Genomic DNA, 26,293 nt, shown 5'->3' on the forward strand with positions numbered 1-26,293 from the left:
AGAAAAGTGCCACAGCCGCAGCAGAGGAGACAGCCCAGATCGCAGAGAGAGGAGTGAGAGAGAATAAGAGAGAAAAAGCAAAAAAAATAATAAAAATAAAAAAAAGTGAAAACATGCACAGGGACCTGCACACAAAAACTGTTCCCCAAAACCATTGACTGGGAAAAAGGTGAGGGTTTAAATACTACCAATTTTTATAAACAGTCGAGCGCAGAGTATGAAGTTTGAGAAGTTAGTGCTGTTGCCAAGGTCACGCCTAACACCGCTTGAGGGAAAGAGGGTGGAGCCCTAGAAGCTGGCTAGGCAGTCTCAGGATCTCCTGAGTGCAGGAGAAGCAGCGGTTCCCCTGCTTAGAGTGCATTTGGTAAAGGTGATACAGCCTCTCCGCACTCAAAGGACCCTGCTGGCACCATCAAGCTACCCCATTCACTGGCATGGGAACAAAGACACAGGTTGAGAGCAGCAAACCCTGGCACTGGCTGTGTTTTACAACTTACCACAAAATCCCGGGGCGCCTGGGTGGCGCAGTCGGTTAAGCGTCCGATTTCAGCCAGGTCACGATCTCGCGGTCCGTGAGTTCGAGCCCCACGTCGGACTCTGGGCTGATGGCTCAGAGCCTGGAGCCTGTTTCCGATTCTGTGTCTCCCTCTCTCTCTGCCCCTCCCCTGTTCATGCTCTGTCTCTCTCTGTCCCAAAAATAAATAAATGTTGAAAAAAAAAAAAAAAAGTTTCCCAGACAAACAACAAAAAAAAACCTAAAAGAGTTCATGACCACTAAACCAGCCCTGCAAGAAATATGAAGGGAGACTTTAAGGGGACACTTTGAGTTGGGGGGAAAAAAGACCAAAAGGAACAAAGATTAGAAAGGAACAGAGAACATCACCAGAACCAACTTTACAGGTAACACAATAGCACTAAATTCATATCTTTAAATTATCACTCTGAATGTAAATGGGCTAAATGCTCCAATCAAAAAACACAGGGTGTCAGAATGGATTAAAAAAAAAAAAAAAAAACCACAAGATCCATCTATACGCTGCCTACAAAACTCATTTATTTTTTTAATGTTTATTTATTTTTGAGAGACAGAAAGACAGAGTGCAAGTGGGGGAGGGGCAAAGAGAGAAGGAGACAGAATCTGAAGCAGGCTCCAGGCTCCGAGCTGTCAGCATAGAGCCCAACGCGGGGTTCAAACTCATGGACTGAGAGATCATGGCCTGAGGTGAAGTCAGATGCTTAACCAACTGAGCCACCCAGGTGCCCCTACAAAACTCATTTTGGATCCAAAGACACCTGCAGATGGAAAGTGAGGGATGAAGAACCATCTATCATGATAATGGACATCAAAAGAAATCTGGAATAGCCATCTTATATCAGAAAAATGAGATTTTAAACCAATGATTATAACAAGAGATGAAGAAGGGCATTACATCATAAATAAGGGGTCTATCCATCAAGAAGATCTAATGATTGTAAATATTTATGCCCCCAACTTGGAAGTACCCAAATATATAAATCAATTAATAACAAATATAAACTAACTCATTGTTAATAATACAATAATAGTAAGGGACCTTAATACCCCACTTACAGAAATGGACAGATCATCTAAGCAGAAAATCAACAAGGAAGCAATGGCTCTGAATGACACATTGGACTAGATGGACTTAACAGATATATTCAGAACATTTCATCGTAAAGCAGCAGAATATACATTCTTCTCAAATGCACATGGACCATTATCCAGAATATATCACATACTGTGTCACAAATCAGGTCTCAACACGTACAAAAAGATTGAGCTCATACCGTGCATATTTTCAGACCACAACACTATGAAACTTGAACTCAAGCACAAGAAAAAATTTGGAAAGACCATAAATACATGGAGATTAAAGAACATACTACTAAAGAATGAGCGGATTAACCAGGAAATTAAAAAAGAAATATAAAATAGATGGAAGCATATGAAAATGAAAACAAGATGGTCCAAAACCTTTGGGATGCAGCAAAGGCTGTTTCCCCCTAAGAGGAAAGTATATTGCAATATAGGCAAGAAAAGTCTCAAATACACAAACTGACCTTACACCTAAAGGAGCTAGAAAAGGAAAGCAAATAAAGCATAAAGCTAGCAGAAGGGGAATAATAAAGATTAGAGCAGAAATAAATGATATAAAAACAAACAAACAAAAACAGTATAAGAGGTCAACAAAACTAAGAGCTGGTTCTTCAAAAGAGTTAATAAGATTGGTAAACCCCTAGCCAGACTTATCAAAAAACAAAAGAGAAAGGACCCAAATAATTAAAACTATGAATGAAAGGGGAGATAACAACCAATACCACAGAAATATAGTTATTATAAGAGAACACTATGAAAAGTTATATGCCAACAAACTGGACAATCTGGAAGAAATGGACAAATTCCTAGACACTTAAACACTACCAAACTGAAACAGGAAGAAATAAAAACTTTGAACAGATAACCAGCAAAGAAACAGAGTCAATATTCAAAAATCTCCCAACAAACAAAAACCCTGGGACTGATGGCTTCCCAGGGGAATTTTGCCAGACATTTAAAGAAGAGTTAATACCTATTCTTCTCAAAGTGTTCCAAAAAATAGAAATGGAAGGAAAACGTCCAAACTCATTCTACGAGATCAGCATTACCTTGATTCCAAAATCGGACAAAGAACCAACTAAAACAGAGAATTACAGGCCAATATCCCTGATGAACATGGATGCAAAAATTCTCAACAAGATACTAGCAAATCAAATTCAAAAGTACATTAAAAGTATTCACCAAAATCAAGTGGAATTTATTACTGGGCTGCAGAGCTGGTTCAATATCTGCAAATCAATCAACTGATACACCACATTAATAAAAGAAAGGATAAGAACCATTGATCCTGTCAATAGATGGATAAAAAGATTCTGACAAAATACAGCATCCATTCTCGACAAAAACCGTCAACAAAGTAGGGATAGATGGAACATACCTCAACATCATAAAGGCCACATATGAAAGAGCCACAGCTAATATTCTCAATGGGGAAAAACTGAGAGCCTTTCCTCTATGGTCAAAAACAAGACGAGGATGTCCACTCTCACCATTACAATTTATTATAGTACTGGAAGTCTTAGCCTCAGCAATCAGACAACTAAAAGAAATAAAAGGCATCCACAATGGCAAGGAAGAAGTCAAACTTTCACCATTTGCAGATGAAATGATACCCTATATGGAAAACTCAAAAAAATTGCTAGAATACATGAATTCAGCAAAGTCACAGGATATAAAATCAATGTACAGAAATCAGTTACATTTCTGTACACCAATAACAAAGCAGCAGAAAAAGAAATCAAGGAACTGATCACATTTGCAATTGCACCAAAAACAATAAGATACCCTGCAATAAACCTAACTAAAAAGGTGAAAGACCTGTTACCTAAAAACTACAGAACACTCAGGAAAGAAATTAAAGAGGACTCTAAGAAATGGAAAAACATTCCATGCTTATGAATTGGAAGAACAAACATTATTAAAATGTCTATACTACCCCAAACAATCTACACATTTAATGCAGTCCCTATCAAAATACCACCAGTTTTTACAGAGCCAGAACAAACAATCCTAAAATTTGTGTAGAACCAAAAAAGACCCTGAATAGCCAAAATGATCCTGAAAAAGAAAAACAAAACTGGAGGCTTCATGATTCCAGATTTCAAGCTATATTACAAAGCTGTAGTAATCAAGACAGTATGGTACTGCCACAGAAACAGACACACAGATCAATGGAACAGAAAACCCAGAAATGGACCCATGACTAACTATATGGTCAACTATTCTTCAACAAAGCAGGAAAGAATATCCAATGAAAAACAGACAGTCTCTTCAACAAAAGTTGTTGGGAAAACTGGACAGTGACACGCAGACAAATGAAACTGGACCACTTTCTTACACCATACACAAAAATAAATTCAAGGGGCACCTGGGTGGCTCAGTCGGTTAAGCATCCAACTTCCGGTCAGGTCATGATCTCACAGTTCATGAGTTCGAATCCCATGTCAGGCTCTGTGCAGACAGCTCAGAGCCTGGAGCCTGATTCAGATTCTGTGTTTCCCTCTCGCTCTGCCCCTCCCCATTCATGTTCTCTCTCTCTCTCTCAAAAATAAACATTAAAAAAAAATTTTTAATAAAATAAAATAAATTCAAAATGGATTGAAGACCTAAATGTGAGCCAGGAAACCAATAAATCCTATAGAACACAGGCAGCAACCTCTTTGACATTGGCCACAGAAACTTCTTACTAGATAAGTGGCCAGAGGCAAAGGAAACAAAAGCAAAAATAAACTATTGGGACTTCATCAAGATAAAAAGTTTCTGCGCAGTGAAGGAAACAATCAACAAAACTAAAAGGCAGCCTGCAGAATGGAAGAACATATTTGCAAATGACATAGCTGATAAAGGTTAGTATCCAAAATCTATAAAAACTTCAAACTCAAAACCCAAAAAAACCCAAATAATCCAGGGACAAATGGGCAGAAGACATGAATAGACACTTTCTAAAGAAAACATTGAAAAGATGCTCAACATCACTCATTATCAGGGAAATACAAATCAAAATCACAATGAGATACCACCTCACACCTGCCAGAATTGTTAACATTAACAGTACAAGAAACAACAGGTGTTGGTAAGGATGTGGAAAAAGGGGAACCCTCTTGCACTGTTGGTAGGAATGCAAACTGGTGTAGCCATTCTGGAAAACAGTATGAACATTCCTCAAAAAGCTAAAATAGAACTACACTATGACACAGCAATTACACTACTAGGTATTTACCAAAAAGGTACAAAAATACAGATTTGAAGGGGTATGTGCCCCTTAATGTTTACAGCAGCATTAATAACAACAGCCAGATAATGGCAAGAGCCCAAATGTCCATCAACTGCTGAATGGATAAAGAAGACATGGTGTGTGTGTGTGCATGTGTATAATAGAACATTAGTCATGAAAAAGAATGAAATCTTGGGGCACATTGGTGGTTCAGTCGGTGGAGGGTCTGACTCTTGATTTTGGCTCAGGTCATGACCTCCCAGTTTGTAAGATCATGATCCAAGTCAGGCTCTGCACTGATAATACAGAGATTGCTTGGGATTGTCTCTCTTTCAGCCACCTCTCTGCCCCTCCCCCTTTCAAATAAATAAATAAACATTAAAAAAAAAAGAATGAAATCTTGCCATTTCCAAGGATAGGAATAGAGCTAGACTGGACTACTATGCAAAGCAAAATAAGTCAATCAGAGAAAGACAAATACCATATGATTTCACTCATATGTGGAATTTAAGAAACAAAGCAGATGAACATATGGGAAGGGGAAATAAAAGAAAAAAAGAGAGGGTAACAAACCATAATAGACTCTTAAGGATTGAGAATAAACTGAGGGTTGATGGAGACAAGCAGGTGGGGGATGGGCTAGATGGGTGATGGGTATTAAGAAGGGTACATGTTGTGATGAGCACTGGGTGTTATATATAAGTGATGAATCAGTGCATTCGACTCCTGAAACCAATATTGCACTATATATTAACCAACTAGAATTCAAATTTTTTAAAAATTTAACAAGAAATTAAGTAATAAAATTAGTGTTTTGGAAAGGTATGTCTAGTAACATTGCCAAGTATGGAATAAAGAAGTATTAGACCAGAAGTATTACTCTTACTTACAAGAGTAATGCAAGAAATGCTGAGTTAAATCTGGGTCATAACAAAACAGACATTCGAGTCTTACTGGTATCTACTTTGTGCCAATTAGTCTACTATGTACTAGATTCAGGATAAGGAAGATAAATCTATGAGTTATTTAAATAAAAAGGCATCATAAATGATTAAAATGAGAATATAAAGAGAAAAAAGGAATTAAGTTTGGTAGGTGACTTGAATAAACAATGTGGTGTAAATCGTAACACCTCATCTTCAATAAGCTAAGCACAAATCAGGCCAAAAAAGGTATGTTAAAGAAGTGTAATCTAAGAAAAGCAAAGGGGGTGTGTGAGCGGCTCAGTTAGTTAAGCGTCTGACTCTTGACTTCAGCTCAAGTCACGATCTCAAGATTTATGAGTTGGAGGACGCCTGAGTCGCTCAGTCAGTTAAGCATCCAACTTTGGCTCTGGTTATCATCTCACGGTTCGTGAGCTTAAGCCCTGCATTGGGCTCTATGCTGACAGCTCAGAGCCTGGAGACTGCTTCAGATTCTGTGTCTCCCTCTCTCTCTGCCCCTCCCTGGCTTGTGCTCTCTCTCTCAAAAATAAATAAACATTAAAAAAAAAAAAAGATTCATGAGTTCAAGTCCAATGTTGGGCTCTGCACTGACAGCATAGAGCCTTCTTGGGATTCTCTCTCTACTTCTGCCCTTCCTCTGCTCTTGCAGGCTCTCTCTCTCAAAATAAATAAACTTAAAAAAAATCATTATTAAAAAAAGCAAAGGACTACAGCTATGACTATACTTCAGTAACAAAGGTCCTAGGGGATTTACTAGAACTATATACAAAATCAGAACCATCTTTGAATGCCTTTATAAACAATATCCTTAACTATCAATATCCTAGAGATAATCACAAAGGTTTCCGTAACAGTCTATCTAAGGTTAAAGCTTGACATCTTTCCCTTGGCAATTTTGATTTAGATCCAGATACCTATATGATAGCATAGAATCAAGGTAAACAAGAATATTAGAAAACAATATTTAATTGATCATATCCATACAATTGCCAACATATGGCCAGTAAATTTATCAAATGTCACATTACTCCTAGGTAACCAGGTAATTCTGCTTATGGTTAATCTTTTTTTTAAGGATTTTTTTAATGTTTATTTACTTTTAAGAGAGAGAGAAGAGAGAACGAGTGGGGGAGGGGCAGAGAGAAAGACACAGAATCTGAAGCAGGCTCCAGGCTCTAAGCTGTCAGTACAAAGCCTGATGTAGGGCTCAAACTTGAGACCAGGAGATCATGGCTTGAGCCAAAGTTAGACACAACCGACTGAGCCACCCAGGAGCCCCAAGGATTTTTTGTTTATTTTTAAGTAATCTCTACACCTACTGTGGGGCTCAAACTCACAACCCTGAGATCAAGAATCATGTGTTCCACTGACTGAGCCAGCCAGGAGCCTCAATCATGGTTAATCTCTAATTACTAATTTCTTACTAGACTTTTAGAATAGGTTCAAATTATTTCTGTGGATAAATTTCCCAGGCACTAAAAGTGTTCAATGATATGTTTCTAGGTTTTTCATTGAGTCCAACTTGAAAGAAATTCAGTGCCATTTCCATGTATCTGGTTTTACAACATACTTTCCCTGATAATAAATTTTTAAAACGGGTAGGTGAGAAGGGAAGGAATAAATGGGGTGACAAGCTCTTACATTCCTCAGAAATGAATTCTATTTTCACTGCTATTCCTGAGACTTAAACCTGTTTGACAAAGATTACAATTAACATTAAGTACACAAAATAAACTCTTAAGTTCTTCAATAAGAAAAGTGATGAAAACATTCTCTTTATCAAAAGAGCCTTCATACCTCATTAATTACATTAGACTATGAAATCTCACCCATGAAAGACTACATCAAATGCTAATTACTATTTCCAAATAGCTAACTATAAGTTATAAAACTTTCTTTTAACAACAGAAAGATTTGGTTATAACTCTAAGTGCATTGCTAAACCTCATGTATTAGAAAAGACATTCTAAGAGAGGAATTGCATGAGCCTGCAGCTACGGGGGGGGGGGGGGATCAGTATGACTAATACAGTAAGAATTAGAAAATACTCTCAAAGTATCTTTATGTGGGGCATAATAAGCGCTTGCATTTATAAAAAGAAAAAGAAACCCAAAATGATGGGGAATAGAGGTATTACCTGAGGGCAGGAAATTCAGACAAAAGGTCCCTATTCCTGGTGAAAGCAAGTAGTCAGTTGCCAGGGTTTCTTAGATTCCTTGATTAGGAAATTCACAGCACACCAATCTCCACCACAGCCAGCAGGGATCGCTGTAGGGAATGGGTACACAGGGGACATAGGAGGGAGCAAGTTTAAGGGAAGGAAGAGGAAAGGAATGATATGATAAAAATATTTAGCTGTGATGCACTTTTAAAAAATACAGTTGTATTTCACAGTGGAATAATACTACTGCTTAAATTCTAAGATAAATTAACCATTTATGATTTCCTTCATTCTCTCTATCACTGGTATTACTACTACTCTAAGAAATATTTTTAAATTTTTTATATTAAAAATATTAACAAAAATGAGATAGCTCTATTGTACAAAAGTTATACAAGACTGAACTGTATAATTAAACATCAAATGAAACCAATTAGGACAAGCACTCTAAAAGACAAGTGATTTACAAATTTATCCAAATTAGTTTAACTGCCAAAAAACCCACTTAAAATAGTAATCCTCAATCCATTTAATGGAGAATACCAAAGAGTAAAGTTAGCTATGAAAAGTAACCCACAAACCAAAGAGACATCTGGCAATAAATTATATCTATATATACTAAAAAGCAAATCAGAGAACTACCATATTTATCAGAAAAAAAGTTTTTACTTAAAATTTTTGGGGTGTGAGTCATCTGCCAAAAGTGTATTTGGGGCAACCTATATATCCTGTGTATTCTATGAAGGCCAAAGTAATATAAATCTCTTCTCCAGTCAGCTGAAAATGTTTCTGAACAACTACTACATACAACAGTACTGTGGCAGATGCTAAAGGTACAACAGCGAATAAGAGAAGTATAATCACTGCCTTCAGAATTCAGTCTATCAGGGTGATTCTGTGCTTAAAGAGAGGACAATCTAGGGGGCACCTGCATGCTACTCCTGAGGTCAGCCCTTTGTTAGGCATGGAGTCTACTTTTAAAAAAGTAATAATAATTAATTAAAAATAAACAGAGATGACAATCTGTAGAACTAAAGGCATAAAACTTTTATTGTAATAAAACAATATATTTTAAGACCCAAAAGAGTTAAAAGATGAAAAAGACCAGGGAAGACTAGCCTAGTTAAAGCTGCCTGTGTGGGGCGCCTGGGTGGCGCAGTCGGTTAGGCGTCCGACTTCAGCCAGGTCACGATCTCACGGTCCGTGAGTTCGAGCCCCGCGTCGGGCTCTGGGCTGATGGCTCAGAGCCTGGAGCCTGTTTCCGATTCTGTGTCTCCCTCTCTCTCTGCCCCTCCCCGTTCATGCTCTGTCTCTCTCTCTGTCCCAAAAATAAATAAACGTTGAAAAAAAAATTAAAAAAAAAAAAAAAAAAGCTGCCTGTGTAAGATGTACATGTAAAATGAAGCACAAGAGGGTGACCTGTCAGGAAGGAATGTAGACAATCTGGCTGCAGTAAATAAGACAACAAAAGATGGGTGAAAAACAAAAAAGGGAGAAAAAGTGTAGTATTGAAAAATAGTGGGAAAAAATTGCAGTCAAGTTTCTAAGGTCTAAATATCCTTAACTTCTCTAAATGATTGCTTTAAATATTCCCTTGGTATACATGCCACTGTCCAAGCAAACAGATTTAATAACTATCCATTTTATATCACATATGATATGCTGTTGTTTGTGTGCTTTTATTTCATTATTTCTTTATAAGTTTCTCTGGACTTAGACCACCTCTGTCTGTCTCAATGTCTATATTTCCGATAAAGTTGCATATAGTACTTTGTGCCTCTCTCTTAAGACTCACTTTTTACCTTGATTTCTATTTGCTCATCTACCATACTGTTTTCAGAAGGCATTTCTAGATTCTTAATTTTAATTATATATCTAATAGATCCTCTTTAAGTATTGGTAGAAAGAATAAATGACTTATCAGTGGGAATAATTATACCTATAATCTTAAAAATAATATAAATCATATTTTATGATGCCCCTTTTTTATAGTGTAGCTTATATATGAAGTTGCATCATAGCAGAAGAAAACTTAGGAACAGAAACTGAATTTAACATCTAACAGTACAGTTTTACCAAATTTAAAAATGACTGAATTTTCTGGTATTTCTAAGTTTATCTCTAAATATTAATTCCTAACAATAAAATTACAAAAACAAAAGGTTTACAAAGACATGACAGTAGAGGAAAACAACACTTGATGCTATGCTAGCAGTGGCAAAAAGAAGCCAGAGAGCTCTCTCTTAATGGTATTTTTGGGTAGAAAAGAGTACATAAACATATAGCTAAAATTAAGTCTTAAAGAATAGACTAATCTAGAGATTCAAAATTTATATAGAACATTCATTTTGGCTTGGAGAAATCTCAAAATAAATCAACAGACTAACAGTAAATCTAATGTCTGGAAAAAATAAACAATAATTATTATATCCTGAATCATATTTGCTGCAGCTCTCAATTTTGTTTTAATAACTTGGTCTTGATGTGATAACTGCTCATATTTCACTCATGGAAATACTCATGAAGTCTTCCACCTGTTACTTACATTCATCTGAGCTCAGTCACTAATACCAACTGGTTAAATACCAATATTTAACAGAAATATCAAATTATTCATCCTAATATATGCAATATAATATGCAGACTATAGTCCATATAGAACTCATAAGAGATCAACTTACTAAGGAAATGTTTAGATTGGAAACTGCAGTATTAAGGCAAAGTGTAATATTGCAAAAAGAAATATTGCAAAAAAATTATGCAAGTATAAAGAAATGGAGAAATTGTGCTTTCCCAATGTCACAGAATTGCTAAGTCAAAAGACTATGTTTCCCAAGCTTCAAAGGACTACAGAGTCAAAAAATTCCCAAATAATAAAAGAATCTCCTAAAGGATACTGCAACAGGATGGTGAAACACCACAAAATACTAAGATTGAAATTTTACAATAAATAAATGCTGAGAGGCACCTGGGTGGCTCAGTCGGGTGAGTGTCGGACTTCAGCTCAGGTCATGATCTCACGGTTCATGAGTTTGAGCCCTGCTTTGGGCTCTGCGCTGATAGCTCTGAGCCTGGAGCCTGCTTCAAATTCTGTGTCTCCCTCTCTGTGTCCCCCTCCCCCGCTCAAGCTTTGTCTGTCTCTCTCTCAAAAAGGAATAAACATTAAAAAAATTATTTATTTAAAAATAAGTAAATAAATAAATGCTGAAAACTGAGTAAAAGAAAAGCAAACTGTTAGGTAGGAACATCAACCTGAGCAGGCAGCATAGAACAATCAAATTCAAAGGCTACTGGATCAGTGACTTAACCAGTCAACACTACCCTGTCAAACCTTGGGCAAATCACAAATCTCAGCATTTTAATAATTTGTCTCAGGGAATGGAACAAACCCATTCTGATTCTAGAATGGTAATATTACAACATCCAATGGACCAGGCATCCACGTCCCCTTTCAACTGTTTGCAAATCAATCTCCTGAAACTAACTTTCGAAGAATATCTGGTTTTAGTGTGAAAGAAATGGGCACCTGCTCAGTACCTCTACATAGTGTGCTTAACAACAAAAAATACAACATAATAAAGTCTACCCCTTAAAATTCATTTCACAATTCACTTCACTGTAATTATGCACGGTATGAATCAAAGCACAACCACACACAAAACACTTGGCATTGGTGCCGCTAGCCATGTAAACCATACTGATACCATGATGACTGCTCTGTGATCTGAAGCCTTCTTGATAATAGGCCCCACCCTCATTCTTTCCTTTTGTTTGACAGCACCCTTAAGTACATCCTTCAGATACACAACATTTTTTTATCTGCTCTGGAAGTTTGACTATATCACATACCCATTCTCTCAGCTTCCTCCCTGGTGGTCTCCTAGTATGTACTCCCCAGCCTCTAGAGCTATAAAAGCAGGTTTTACAGGAAGTGGGGTGTGGAGATCTACCCGGCTTGCAGCCACCCAAGACATGCTTCTGTCCATAAGTCCCCTTAATAAAACTATTTCCCATCAAGCTGAACTTGCGGTGTTTTTCTTGGTCTTATGGCTCCTTGGGTCTTTGAAGGTCATTCTGCATAAACTTCCATTTTACAGAAGAGCAGACTAAAATAAAATGTGTAGTCTTAAATCAGTTCGCAAATAAAAGGGATCTCCATTCAGATATCTAACAGACATTCAAATTGATACATCCAAAACCAAACTCTTCAGCCCTCTACCATAAGTCTGCCCCTCCTGCAGTCTTCTACTTAGTTAACAGCAACTCCAACTTGTCAGTTGTTTATGTCATGACTGCTCTTTCTCTCTCAAGCCACATCTTATCTGTCAGAAAATCCTGTGGCTCTACCTTTGAAATACATCTAGAACCTTACTATATCTCAATAAGTCCACTGCATTGACCTAGGTCCAAGCCAAACCCTTTCTCACCTGGATAGTTAACACATTTATTTATTTTTAATGTTTATTTTTGAGAGAGAGAGAGAGACAAAGCACGAGTGGGGGAGGGGCAGAGAGAGTGGGAAACAGAATCTGAGGCAGGTTCCAGGCTTTGAGCTGTCAGCACAGAGCCCGATGAGGGGCTCAAACCCACGAACCTTGAGATTATGACCTGAGCTGAAGTCGGATACTTAACCGACTGAGCCACCCTGGCGCCCCTTGTTAACACTATTAATTGGACTCCTGCTTCTGCCCTTGTCCTCCTATTATTTATTTCCCACATAGCTGCAGAATGATCCTTGGCTCAAAGCCTTCCAGCGGCTTCCAACCTCACTCAGGGTAAAAGCCAAAGTCATTACAAGGCCCCACAAGGTCTGGCCCTATTTCCTCTTTGACCTCATCTTCCTTCACTCCTCACTCTACTTCACTCATGTTGGTGGCCTATATTTCAAAAGTGACAAGCAAGCTTCCACATTTGGATCTTTGCATTTGCTTCCACCACCTCTTTCATATCTTTTCTCAAATACCACCTTCTCAATTAGGACTTCTTGATGACCAGATTTAAAACTGCAAACTCCAGGCACCTAGGTGGCTCAGTCGGGTAAGCGTCTGACTTTGGCTCAGGTCATGATCTCACACATGGTTCGCGAGTTCAAGCCCTGCGTCGGGCTCTGTGTTGGCAGCAGCCTGCTTCAGATTCTGTGTCTGCCTCTCTCTCTCTGCCTCTCTCACGTGCACACACACTCTCTCTCAAAAATAAACATTAAAAATAAATAAAATTGCAAACTCCATCCCTACCTCCCTGCACTTCCTATCCACTTTCCCTGTGTTATCTAAAAAAAAAATTTAAGTTATTTATTTATTAATTTTGACAAAGAGAATATGAGTGGGGGAGGGACAGAAAGAGGGGGGACAGAGGATCTGAAGTGGGCTCCACACTGACAGCAGAGCAGCTGATGCAGCACTCGAACACATGGAACTGTGAGATTATGACCTGATCTGACTTTGGAAGCTTAACTGACTAAACCACCCAAGGCACCCTCTGTTATTTTTTTTTAGACTGAACCTCCCAGGCACCCCCTCCACCCCCCACTGTGTTATTTTTTAAAATAGCACTTGCCACAAACTGATACAATGTCCTTCACTTTTTTATTATCAGCCTCCTCTGATTAAAATGTAAACTCTACTGAGGGCAGGGATTCTTGCCACAGCAGTATGGACTAGTACCTGGTACAAAGTAGCACTTAGTAAATATTTGTTAAATAAACAACTGTTACATATCTAGTGTCAAAATCAACAGTATTGGAGGTTTTTTTTTTTTTTTTAAATACTGTCAACTTAAGTAACTAAAAATTACTTTTAAAAAAGTCACCAAACTGGGGCACCTGGGTGGCTCAGTCGGTCAAGCGTCTGACTTCAGCTCAGGTCATGATCTCACAGTTTGTGAGTTTGAGCCCCGCATTGGGCTCTGTGCTGACAGCTCGGAGCCTAGAGCCTGCTTCAGATTCTGTGTCTCCCTCCCTCTGTTCCTCCCCCCACTCACACTCTGTCTCTGTCTCTCTCCAAAAATAAATAAAGATTAAAAAAATTTTTTAATCAGAAATAAAAAAAAATTACCAAACTTACAAAGTAAATTTATTTCTAATCCTAAAAGGTAATAATTAACTCTATTTTTTTTCTCAGTTGACCAATCCAAGTAAATCAAACCTCGCCAATTTCATATGGCAGTAAAATTCTAGAAATCAGCTATATTTAGTGATCCTATACCCAGATAGGAATTGCTGAAGATTCCTAAGAGGTGAGACCGTGTCATACCCATCTTTGTATCTCCAATGCCTAGCATTCAAGGATCTGATAAACATAAACTCTCAAAATTATTTATTGAGTTTTGCCATAAAAGTGAACGATGTAATTACCCCATCAATAAGTATACAAAATTATCATTCGAAAAATAATATGATAGTCTAAATAATGTTGTGTTTCCTCTTAAGAATGTTTAATTCAGGAATGATTCCAGACCTAGCAGTAATCATCTCCAATTATATGCACCTTAACTTCTCTTCAGCAATTCAGTTCCATGGCCTTAATGAATACCTTGCCCTAAACTAGGTCTAATCCTCCTCTAAAATTTTGAACTTTAATATGACACTTTCAGACAAAATCCCCAATCCGTTCAGTTCTCACATTTGTTTTCCTCAACTGCTCTCCCACCAGATAAAATTTCCAATCCTTTGATGGTTCTTTCCAGACTATCAGCTACTGCTTCCCCCTTTTCTCCCCCACATAGTTTAAGCTAGTCCACGAATACACTGAGAGGCACCCTAAACTCTCTATCACCTTGCCATTCAGTCACAAGATCTGGCAAGTGTTCGACTATTCCTAATCTCCCTAACAAATATTCCAAATATTCAACAATCTTCTCAAACCACTCTATTTGCTCCTTCCCCTTAGTTTAGGGAACATATCTTGTTGAGACTATCCAGTGGGTTCTCCTACCTAGATCCTTGGAACTGGCCTGGATCTAATCCCTTTCCAAGTATGGCCCATAAATTCTGCGGGTACTGATATCCTTCTAATACATTACTTTTCCACTTAAACAGAGACCCTCGACAGACTATATTTCCACCCCAGTTGACTGCTCCTGAACCCTGGATTGCAAAAACCAAACTGATAACCAAGCATTTTTAATGATCATGTCCCTCTTTTGTCCGGAATTCTTTATTAGCAGTCACCTCCTGGGATGAAGTTCAATTTCTTTTATATAGCAAATAAGACCCTCTGAAATCTAATTTAGTTCAGTGCCTATTAAAGACACCAAATGGAACTGCAAACCTGACTCAAAATAGGTCTCCCTATGACTGTATCTTTGCTTTATGACCCTTTATCTTTGTTACTGATCCACGGGCAAGTAGAAGTGGGCCAAACAAATTCTCTCCCCCAAGAATCTAAAACTTGACACGAAAGATCACAGATTAGGAGTTGTGAGAGGTGGAAGCAGTAGTTTTCAACTGAGAGAGATTTTACTCTCAGGAGACAATTGGCAATGCCTGGAGAATTTTTCATTGTCAAGGCTGTGAGTGCTACTGGCATCTGGTAGAGACCAGAGATGCTGTTAAACATCCTACAAAAACAGGGCAGCAATTCACAACAAAGAATTATCTTGTCCAATGAGGTTTTAGGAGCTGGTTAAGGTCCTGCCTTTCCCACACTTTGTGACCCATGCCAGAAGCTTTCTGTTACATTTCCCTTATTACCTAAGTTGGAGGCTTTTGCTGTTGGCAGACAAAATAACCTTAAGCAGCACAGTACCTTAGTTCAATCATCTGACACATTTGTATACTTCAAACCAGTTTCTCAACCTCAAAACTATTGACATTTGGGCCAAATAATTATTTGTTGTGGGGACTGTGCTATGCACTACAGGATGTTTAACAGCATCCCTGGCCTCTACACCACCCCCCCCAAAAGTTGTGACAATAGGAAATGTCTCCAGACATTGCCAAATGTCCCTTAAGGGGCAAAATCACCTCTAATTGAAAACCACAGCTTTAAACTTTATACAAAGACTCCACCCATGTGTGGTCAAAGTCCGTCTTCCGAGCTCTCCCGTCCAGTAAAAAACCTTGTGTCCAGCACAAGTTGGTATAAGCCAAAGGGAAAAGGGAGCATTTTAAGTTTGTTTATTTTGAGAGAAAAAGAGAGCTCAAGCAGGGGAGGGGCAGAGAGAGGGAGAGAATCCCAAGCTCTATCAGTGCAGAGCCCAGCCAGGGCTCAAACCCACAAATTCCAAGATCATGACCTGAGTCTAAACCAAGAGTCAGAAGCTTAACTGACCCCAAAAAAAGGTGGGGGGGGGGGGGGGGCGCCTGGGTGGCTCAGTCAGTTGAGTATCTGACTTCAGCTCAGGTCATGATCTAGGTTCGTGAGTTCAAGCCCCACATCAGGTTCTGTGCTGGTAGCTCAGAGCCTGGAGACTATTTCATATTCTGTGTCTTCCTCTCTCTGCCCCTGCCCTACTCATGCTCGCTCGCTCGCTCGCTCTCTCTCTCTCTCTCTCTCTCTCAAAAATAAGTAATGAAAAAAAGTTTTTCTTTTTAAAAAAAAAGAAGCTTAACTGACTGAGCCAGCCAGGCACCCCAGGAGAAGGAGCATTTGTATCTGAATCTTCCCTACTCCTTTTCAGGTCCTGGCTTAAATATACTATTCTCCATCTTCCAGCTTCTATGTTCCTCCTCTTCTCCTTTGCTCTAGCATACAAGTACAAATGCCACATTAACAGATAATGAGGACTTGAAAGGTAGCTTTTGTTCTTATTTCCTTTCTTATATTTGTTATAACTTTTCTTTAGAACTCTCCGTTCCCTTGGGGGAAAAATCCTCTCCTGGAAAAGACTCCAAAATATATTCTGTGCTTGTTATAGTATGAAAGATCACTGTAATTTCTCTTCAAAGACTTTTCCTGTTTCACTTCTCTTAAAATGTAACTAGTTCAACCCCCCCTCCCCACATACTCCTTGCCCTCTCAGCCTTGCCCTTGTGCGTGCTCTCTCTCTTTCTCTGTTCAGTTTCAGATCAGTTCCGAGTACATAACCAATTTCATTAACAATGCAACACATGGTTGGTTTACAAACTAAACAATTAGGCAGGGACAAGTATACAGACTTAGACTTCTCAAATAGTTTAGCATTTTCTTAAAGCATTTATTAATCTCTTAAGAATTTCTCTTCTAGGGGCGCCTGGGTGGCTCAGTCGGTTGAGCATCCAACTTCGGCTCAGGTCATGATCTGGCAGTGAGTTCGAGCCCCACAATGGGCTCTGTGCTGACAGCTCAGAGCCTGGAACCTGCTTCCAGATTCTGTGTCTCCCTCTCTCTTGGCCCCTCACCCACTCACGCTTCGTGTCTTTCTCTCAAAAATAAATAAATGTTAAAAAAAAATGTTTTTTTAGTAATTTCTCTTCTATACTTTTCTCATATACCAGAGTCTCAAGTTCCTATATCTGGGTAACACTTTTTTTTTTTTAAACATTATTTTACTTTTTAAGTTTATTTTTTGAGAGAGAGAACCTGTGTGCACAAGTGGGGGAGGGGCAGAGAGAGAGAGGAAGACAGAGGATCCAGAGCAGGCTCCCAGATGACACCAGAGAGCCCAACGCAGGGCTTGAACTCACAAACTGTGAGATCTTGACCTGAGCACACCAACACTAGTTTTACTGTTAAAATTTCACCATACTTCAATCTCAAGGCTCAGAGTAAGTATTCTCTTTTTCCTGTTGGTTTCTATATAGTCTTTTTCCTTATTAGAAGACCCCATATAGAAAGGGTCATTTTCCTAGTCCTTCCTTTCCAGGACAACAAAGGCATATTTATTCAATGATTCAATTACCCAATGCGTCCTCAAACGACAAGGAAAGTGGTCATACTCAATACCTGTGATAATATTGGTGGCATATAGTCTTAGTTAAGAAAATGTGAGGGAAGTCAATGCTTTGGTGTCATTTATTTAAAAAAAAAAAAGTTGTTGAGTGCCTATGTTATGCTAGACTTAAACTCCCTGCCACCATGTAGTTTTACATTCAAGTGGAGAAGACAAAGACCAAGCATATATATGGGCAGAGAAGAATGGGAAGGGTGGTCACATAAGGCCTCCTTTGAGAAGATGTCATGAGGGGCATCCACTGGCCATAAGCAATGTCTATTATTGGAAGGTAATGTGTTGTTCTATTTCCTGTTAAACATTATTAAACTGTCCACTGATGATTATATCAATATAGAGACATCTTTATTACTGAATAAGTTGCAAAATTAAGCTTGACCCAGGTAATTTCAAAAGTTCATCACTACTTGAATAACTGTAATTTATTATAATATCCATCTCGTTTCACCTATTGTCCTTTAAATTCATAAGAAACTTTATTTTTCTTAAGAGTTAAGATTAATAGCAGTAAGATTAATACATTAACCAAGAATATGAATTTGACACTCTTCATTTATCTCAGTTAAGTTTTGAAATATGAAATAACTAAAAAATCAAGTGTTTCAAAAACTCATCTCTGTACTCAGCCATAAAAAAGAATGAGATCCTGCCATTTGCAACAACATGGACCTAGAAGGTTTTATGCTAAGTGAATAAGTCACCCAGAGAAAAACAAGTAACATATGATTTCACTTATATGTGTAATCTAAAGAAGAAAACAAACAAAAAGCAGAACCAGATTCATAAATGCAAAGAACAAACTGATGGTTGCCAAAGTAAAGGCTGGGGATGGGCAAAATAGGTGAAGGGAAGTGGGAGGTACAAGCTTCCAGCATGTAATGAATAAATCACAGAGATGAAAGGCACAACATAGGGAATTCGGTCAATGGTACTGTGATAACGCTGGATGGTGACAGATGGTGGCTACGCTTGTGGTAAGCATAGCATAACCGATAGAGTTGTCAAATTACTATGCTATACACCTGAAACTAATTTTCACATTGTGTGTCAACTCGAAGTCGAAAGAGAAAGAAAGAAAAAAGGAGGAAAAGCCAAAGGTGCAAAAACAAAAACCCTCACCTCTGAAAATATCATTACTATTTACCGCACAGCTATTAGAAATCATACAGATTAAAAAGGACTAAGAACCTAATTCTGAATGTGTATTCGTGGTCTCTTTTGTGAAGTAAGCCATCACCGTTGCTATTAATTTTTAAGAGTCTTTCTCAACTAGAGCTCTACAAGAGAATTAAACTAACGCCCTAAGCCACTCACTGACTGAATTAACTTTTCTCTCATGCACCTGGAATGAAACTAGCTATGTACCATCATCCTTGGAAGAGGAAGAGGACAGTCAAATCATTTTCTGTAGTTCTGAATTTTCTCGTGAAACAGAGTATGACAAAGGCTGAAGGACATCTGATAAGTCAGACGTTACCTAAATAATAATTAAAAGGTAAAGATAAAACTTTTCCAAAACAAGGTAATTCAGTACTGGACCATAAGGTACAATAGAAAAACTTTCCAATTAATGCTAATATTCAGAAATGTATATTCATAAATGCTGCTATAATTTGCTATATTTTAAAAAACGATGTTACATTCTATTCAATGTTTTAAGTGAAGGAAACATTTGCTGATTCACAGAAATATTGATTTTATTCCCCAAAATACAACCTGTGGTACTCAATGATCTGGAGAACCAAGAATTGTCTTTACCATATAAACATACCAGTATACCCAAGTTCTCTCCTAATGTCATTAACTTACTAATAACAGAGAAAAGGGCCATAACCAAGTGCTTTGAATTCGCTGTTAACAACTTGGAAACAAGATCCCACATTTAGCCTGTGTCTTGAGACAAATATGGAGAAGCCAGAAGTAAACTGCCAGCTTTACTGAGTCATGTTTCTGACTAAAACCGCGTTATGAAATGGAAAGAATGACAAGTATTGTGTTTATCACCGCAGATGTTGAATCCCTGAATTCACAGACCTCAAATTTTAAAAAGCAAAAAACTGTTGTTGCAAGAATGATGTGGAGCTAAAACGATTCCAGAAAGAACTTGCCAAAGCTGAAAACTCTGGCTATTTACCTAAAACAAATCCTAACTGTGCAAACAGGCACACCCTCTAATGCATCAGAGCGGGCCGGCGAGGTGGGGGTGAATTCAGAAAATAACAAGGTTAACATTTCACGGACAAGACAAGCCTCAGCCCAAAGAGTCCACACTGCTCCAGACGCCCTCGGTTAACGGAACCGCTCTGCCCCGAAGGGAGCCGAGCACCGAGCTCGGGTTCACGCTGCCACAAAAATCAACCCCAGCCTCCGCACAGGACCACCCAAGCGGGGTCCCCGGGACGCCCCCAGACGCCGCGTGGGGGAGCGATCTCAGCCCGATGCCTCCCCCGGCCGCCCTCCACGCTCCTCTGCGAGCGGGGTGGGGGAGAAGCCGTCCAAGGGGCCGACTCGTGAGGCTGGCGCCGGACGCCGCAGGCGACGGGAGATCGGGGCGGCGAACCCAGCCTCGGCTGGATCCGGGAGCTCAAGAGTCACCTCCCACACGGCTGCCAGTCCCCGCCGCCCCCGAGGCTGCAAGCAACCTCCGGTGCCGGCTAGGGCGGAGGCGGACTGGCCCCCACCCGACACCCGAAGCTCTTGCTGACCTGGAGAGGTGCTTCAGGATCTGTTTCTTGATGAGCCCAGCCATGGTGCCGGGGCAGGAGGCGCCGCTCTCTTTCTGCGGTTCTCACTGCCTCCTCTCTTCGTGGCTGCCTCTTCGTTACCCGGGCTAACCCGGCCGGAGGAGAGTCGCCTGAGCGCTCACGCCCGGGAGAGACCGGACGCCCCGGCCGAGGCCACAGCCGCCGCCGCTGCTGCGGAAGACCGGGAGCATCGCGCTCAAGCCTCCGTGGCTGCCGCCGGCGCCATCTTGGCTGCAGCATCACCTAAGCGACCTGGGGGAGGGCGGGGCGGCGCGGACTCCGCGCGGGGCGGAGCTAGGCGGGCTCTGGCAGGCGCAGGAGGGGTGCTGCCCCGCCACCCTTGCCCGGGGCTGAGCGTGCGTCCTCCGCTCCCTTGACGCCACCGGGTGTTTCGACTCCCAGTCCCGGAACCTTCTTGCGCTTTACAGCCCTCCCTCTCCACTCTCTGGTCTTGTTCCGGTCTCCATCACCAAGTGTTCCTTCCACATCCTACTCGTCTTTCATTTTTCATAATTTACTCCACAAACTGCCCTGCATGCATTGCTCTCTACCTGCTCTACTCAGCTTTCTTCATATTCTTGCCTCAGTTTCTTCCCCTTTGCTAAGATATACTGCTCCCTCCTTCCCCCCACCCCTCAATGCTATAATTTAATGTTTCCTCTGGTGATTCCAATCCTAAGGGAAGTAAAAGTTGACAACTTATCTTAAAAGATTCCAGGACCTAGGAATTAGAAGTCCTAAATTCAAGTCCTAGCTATATTTTATTCTAGCCGCATTAGGGTGGAGAAAATAATTTCCTTACTTTTCGCTTTGGTTTAATCATCTATAAAATAGGTTAATAATGCATTCCTTACTCATCTCTTTAGGTTGTTGTACCTAAGGAAATCAGAATGTGAAATTTCACTTGAAAATTTCTATAAAAAGAAAGGAAATTCCTGAAATAGGAAGAACTATTACAGCTCTGAACTCCATCCTTCCTCCCCCTCAGCCTTAAACCAACATTTTCTGAGGTGAAAATGATCACCCAGTGATGTCTAAAGGAGGGAAAGAAATTAGACTACCTCTCAGGAATGTATCAGGAAGAATGTGGTTATGTATGGAGGAGTGGGGATAGTTCTCACCTAGTCTAACAACCTGGCCTTTTTTAAAGAGGAAAGGAGATAGTGGGTTGACTATCATGCACTATAACCTAAGCACTATTCAAGTATCTAGGATTACCTAAACAACCCCCCCCAAAAAAACTATTGGTGGGGGGGGGGGGGCTGTTCTGTCATGAAAGAGTTAACAGCCTAGCAAGGTCTTAGTGCTAAGACCTTGAGCTATGTCATTAGTCTATGGGCCAAGAGGTATCTCAGCCGTTTTGTAGCTATGTAAACTTGCGGAAATCATTTAATCTGTCAGCCTCAGTTATCTCATCTATTGGAAATAATATTAAAACTTTCTAACTCAGAACTTTATGAGGTCTAAATGACATTATGCATATAAAGTTTTCAGCAAAGTGCTCCGCACGTGACAAGCTGTTAATAATGTCATTGTTATCATTAGCGTTGTTGAAAACAGAAGCAAAGTGTGTGAGAACACAGAGGAAGAAATGATTCCTTCAACCTTGAGTCATTGACGGATTTACAGTGGAGATGTGATTTCAAAAATGAGACTAAATCAGCCCAATGTGTTACCAGAACAGACCTTGAAGTCCAAGATTTGTATATAAAACCTAGCCTTGCAGATTTTTAGCTATGTGATTGTAGAAGTATGGAAACTCTCAGGCTCCATGATAGTTGCTGTGAAGATTAAACCAAGCTAATGAAGGTTGAGTACTTAAGATGAGTGCCCGACACAATAGAATGGAAGCTATTATTGTTAATTCACTACCTAGAAGAGGATGTTTCAAGCAGGTGGGAGTGTCAAAATTCATGGCTTATAAATGGCAAGTGGCTTACTGTTGTGGCTAGAACAAAACCTGGATTCCTTTTCAAAGTAATACGAGGGGCACCTGGGTGGCTCAGTTGGCTAAGTGTCCAACTTTTGATCTCAGCTCAGTTCTTGATCTCAGGGTCATGAGTTCAGGCCCCATGATGGTCTCTGCACTGGGTATGAATCCTACTTATAAATAAATAAATAAACAAAAAACCTGAAAGTAATAAGTGTCAAAGAATCTCACAGCTTAATAACTGTAGTTATAGTATTTTTTAAGAAGTTCAACTGAGCAAATCTGAGAATTTAATTGGCTTTAGTAAGCAATTCATGAATGGAGGATCATCCCACATAGCAAGTAGAAGGAAGATCCCAGGAGAGGAGTTATACAAAATGGGAAGTATTTATAGGAAGGAAGGTGAGGCAGAAAGCTATTAGCAAGAAAAGAGAGAAAAAAAGGGAGAAAGAAAGAAAAGATTGTTTCAGTCAAGATCACCTTTCCTTAGAGGGAAAGGCAGAGAGTCCTATTAGGTGGATTACTTTATCTTGGGGGAGGGGAGTGGCAGGTGGAAGGACCTCCTGAGTAACAGATTACCTCATTGGTGCAGACCAGAAAATTCCAGGCTAATTGGCTTAAAATTCCACACCTAGAGAGGTTGATACTGCAATTAGGTCTTGGTTTGCTGTGGGCAACTGACTCTACCTTGAGCCTGTGGTTTTCTTTGCAAGAATATCTTTTTACTGAGAAAATGCATCTTCAATTTTTCTCTCCCTGGATTGAGAGAACATATAATGTCACAAAACCACTACAAATTCAGTGTTTTATATTAGTTTACATTTCTCTTAATTGCTTTTTAATTATTAAAGTATAATTTCTAGAAAGTTAAAAACATGACCGTCAGACAACTATATAATCAAGGTGCACCAAAGATTTATTAACTCATATTAACTCAAAAGCCAACAAAATAGGATATAGAGCTAGTTCACTCACTAACATGACTTAAATAAATCTGCTGCACCTGTTTATTATGTACCTATAGCAAAGCCATATTTTAAACTCTTTTATTTATTTTATTTTATTTTTTTAATGTTTATTTATTTTTGAGAAAGAGAGAGACAGAGCACGAGCCGGGGAGGGGCAGAGAGAGAGGGAGACACAGAATCCGAAGCAAACTCCAGGCTAAGAGCTGTCAGCACAGAGCCCCATACGGGACTCAAAATCATGAACCGTGAGATCATGACCTGAGCCAAAGTCGGACGCTTAACTGACTGAGCCACCCAGATGCCCCTTAAGTCTTTTAAGATTATGTAAGCAGAAAGAGTTAGGAGCGTCTCGAAAAAGACAGACATAACTTCCTTCACATAAGTCATTTTAGCCTCCCAGCCATCTTCTGAAAGAATATAACAGACACCATAAGGCCAGGAGATAGCCTAATCATATTCACAAGTGAAGCCTGACCTGACTCACACACTTGAGTTATCTACAAGATCTAAGCTCCTTTGAGCACCCAGATACCAAGCCAACTAGAGCCAGAGAATTGATGATGATAACCCTTGCCGCCCTTCCAACTTTGACCTGGTCACCTTAAAATAACTTTTGCTCCAGTTCTGTGCTGTATTCCCCATTGCACAAGCCCCTTCATGAATATCTATGCACTCTTAAGTTATAACTCCCCCAGTTTTGTTGTTCAGGAGACACTGCTTTGGGAAAGATCCTTGGTGGTCTCCTTCACTTCTTGCAAGTAAAACCTTTCCTTTTCTTATCTTTTGTATTGGTTGTGTCTTTTGGCTCACTGCCCACCAAGAGGTGGACACAGTTTCGGGTAACAATTATACATTGCCAAAATATACATGTACATGAAAAGTGTTAAAAAGGAAACCATAGAGGGGCACCTGGGTGGCTCAGTTGGTTGAGCATCCGTCTGGCTTTTGATTTCAGCTCAGTCACGATCTCACCATCGTGAGACTGAGCTCCACTTTGGGCTCTGTGATGGAGCCTACTTGGGATTCTCTCTCTCTCTCTCTCTCTCTCTGCCCCTCCCCTGCATGTCTTCTCTCTCTCTCTCTCTCTCAAAATAAACAAATAAACATTTAAAAAAATAAAAGAAAAAAGACATATGCCCAAAATGAAATCATTTGTGCTAGGCCATGTCATAAGACCAATGCTTAATAACTAACCTAATTAAAGTTTAAAACTCCCTCGGGAAATATAGTCTTAACTGATCAGTCAGGAATTTTCTGATCAGCACCAAAGAGGTAATCTGTCACATGGACCCTCCATCCCCCACCCCCCCACAAAGGAAGATGACGTAATCCACCTAATAAGACCCCATGCCCTTCACCTTCAGGGAACATAACCTTGCCTGAAACAATCCTTTCTTGTCCTTTGACAATATCTTCTTGCCCCACCCTCCTTCCTTTTTTTTTTTTTTTATTAACTTGTTTTATTTTTTATTTTTTTAAATTTACATCCAAATTAGTTAGCATACAGTGCAACAATGATTTCAGGAGTAGACTCCTTAGTGCCCCTTACCCATTTAGCCCATCCCCCCTCCAACAAACCCTCCAGTAACCCTCAGTTTGTTCTCCATATTTATGAGTCTCTTCTGTTTTGTCCCCTTCCCTGTTTTTATATTATTTTTATTTGCCTTCCTTTATGTTCATCTGTTTTGTCTCTTAAAGTCCTCATGAATGAAGTCATGATTTTTGTCTTTCTCTGACTAATTTCACTTAGCATAATACCCTCCAGTTCCATCCACGTAGTTGCAAATGGCAAGATTTCATTCTTTTTGACTGCTGAGTAATACTCCATTGTGTGTGTGTGTGTGTATATATATATATATATGTATATATATGTGTGTGTATATATATATATATACATATATATATATATATGTACACCACATCTTCTTTATCCATTCATCCATTGATGGACATTCAGGCTCTTTCCATACTTTGACTATTGTTGATAGTGCTGCTATAAACATGGGGGTGCATGTGTCCCTTCGAAACAGCACCGCTGTATCCTGTGGATAAATGCCTAGTAGTGCAATTGCTGGGTCCTATAGGGTAGTTCTATTTTTAGCTTTTTGAGGAACCTCCATACTGTTTTCCAGAGTGGCTGGACCAGCTTGCATTCCCAGCCCCACCCTCCTTCCTATAAAAACCTTCCATTTTGTACAACACCTCTCCTTGGAGTTCCCCTCTAGTTGCTAGATTGGATACTGCCTAGTTCATGAATCTTTCAGTAAAGCCAATTGTTGTTTCTTCAGTAAAGCCAGTTACTTCAAATTTTCTCAGTTACATTATATTTAACAGAAGTAGTACATGCTTGAGATTATTCGTGCTAAAATCTTGTAGGGGAGAGTGCATGGTGTGAAGATAAATAGAATCGGAGTTTTTATTGAACAGTTTTATTCTGAAGTTGGCTCCTACTAGTTCATGAGAACCAAATGCATGCATCTCTTCCCAACTCTGTGTTCAGTGTTTGGTGACTTCAGGATAGCTTGAAATTGCCCTTTGTGACTATATTTATAACTGTGGTAAGCACTACAAATCAGAACTTTTTTTTTACTGGAGATCTGGCTGTTAAACATTTACCAGCACACACTGTAAGATGGGGTGAAGGGAATGAGATTGCAAATGTATGGACATTATTTCATAGACAATGTCAAGCCATGGAAGAGAAGACTTCTGTGGTGAGTAATACATTTGAGTAGAATGGTCAGATTTCCTATTTAGAAAAATATTTGGTGAAAATTATGACAGCAGTACAGAAGACAGATCAGAAGGAAAAGAAAATGGAGGCAGAAAGGGCATTGGGAAGGC

General features: G+C 39.5%; 1 protein-coding gene across 2 annotated transcripts in view; it reads right to left on the reverse strand.

Annotated features, from left to right (window-relative positions):
- The window catches only part of BLTP3B (bridge-like lipid transfer protein family member 3B), a 108,506-nt gene extending 87,724 nt beyond the window's left edge, over window positions 1-20,782 (reverse strand). Inside the window, exons 1-2 of one of the 2 annotated variants that reach the window (XM_047867065.1) lie at window positions 20,513-20,782; window positions 7,914-8,044 (exon numbers count right to left, since the gene is read on the reverse strand). Coding sequence is in view for 1 of the 2 variants with exons in the window: in XM_047867064.1 (XP_047723020.1) it covers window positions 20,513-20,556 (44 nt within the window). In the remaining variant the exon portion in view is untranslated. The remainder of the gene's footprint in view (window positions 1-7,913; window positions 8,045-20,512) is intronic. The other variant, XM_047867064.1, reaches the window with a different exon arrangement.
- Between the last annotated feature and the right edge of the window lie 5,511 nt (window positions 20,783-26,293).

This window comes from Prionailurus viverrinus, chromosome B4, assembly GCF_022837055.1.
Source record: "Prionailurus viverrinus isolate Anna chromosome B4, UM_Priviv_1.0, whole genome shotgun sequence".
NCBI classification, from domain to species: domain Eukaryota; kingdom Metazoa; phylum Chordata; class Mammalia; order Carnivora; family Felidae; genus Prionailurus; species Prionailurus viverrinus.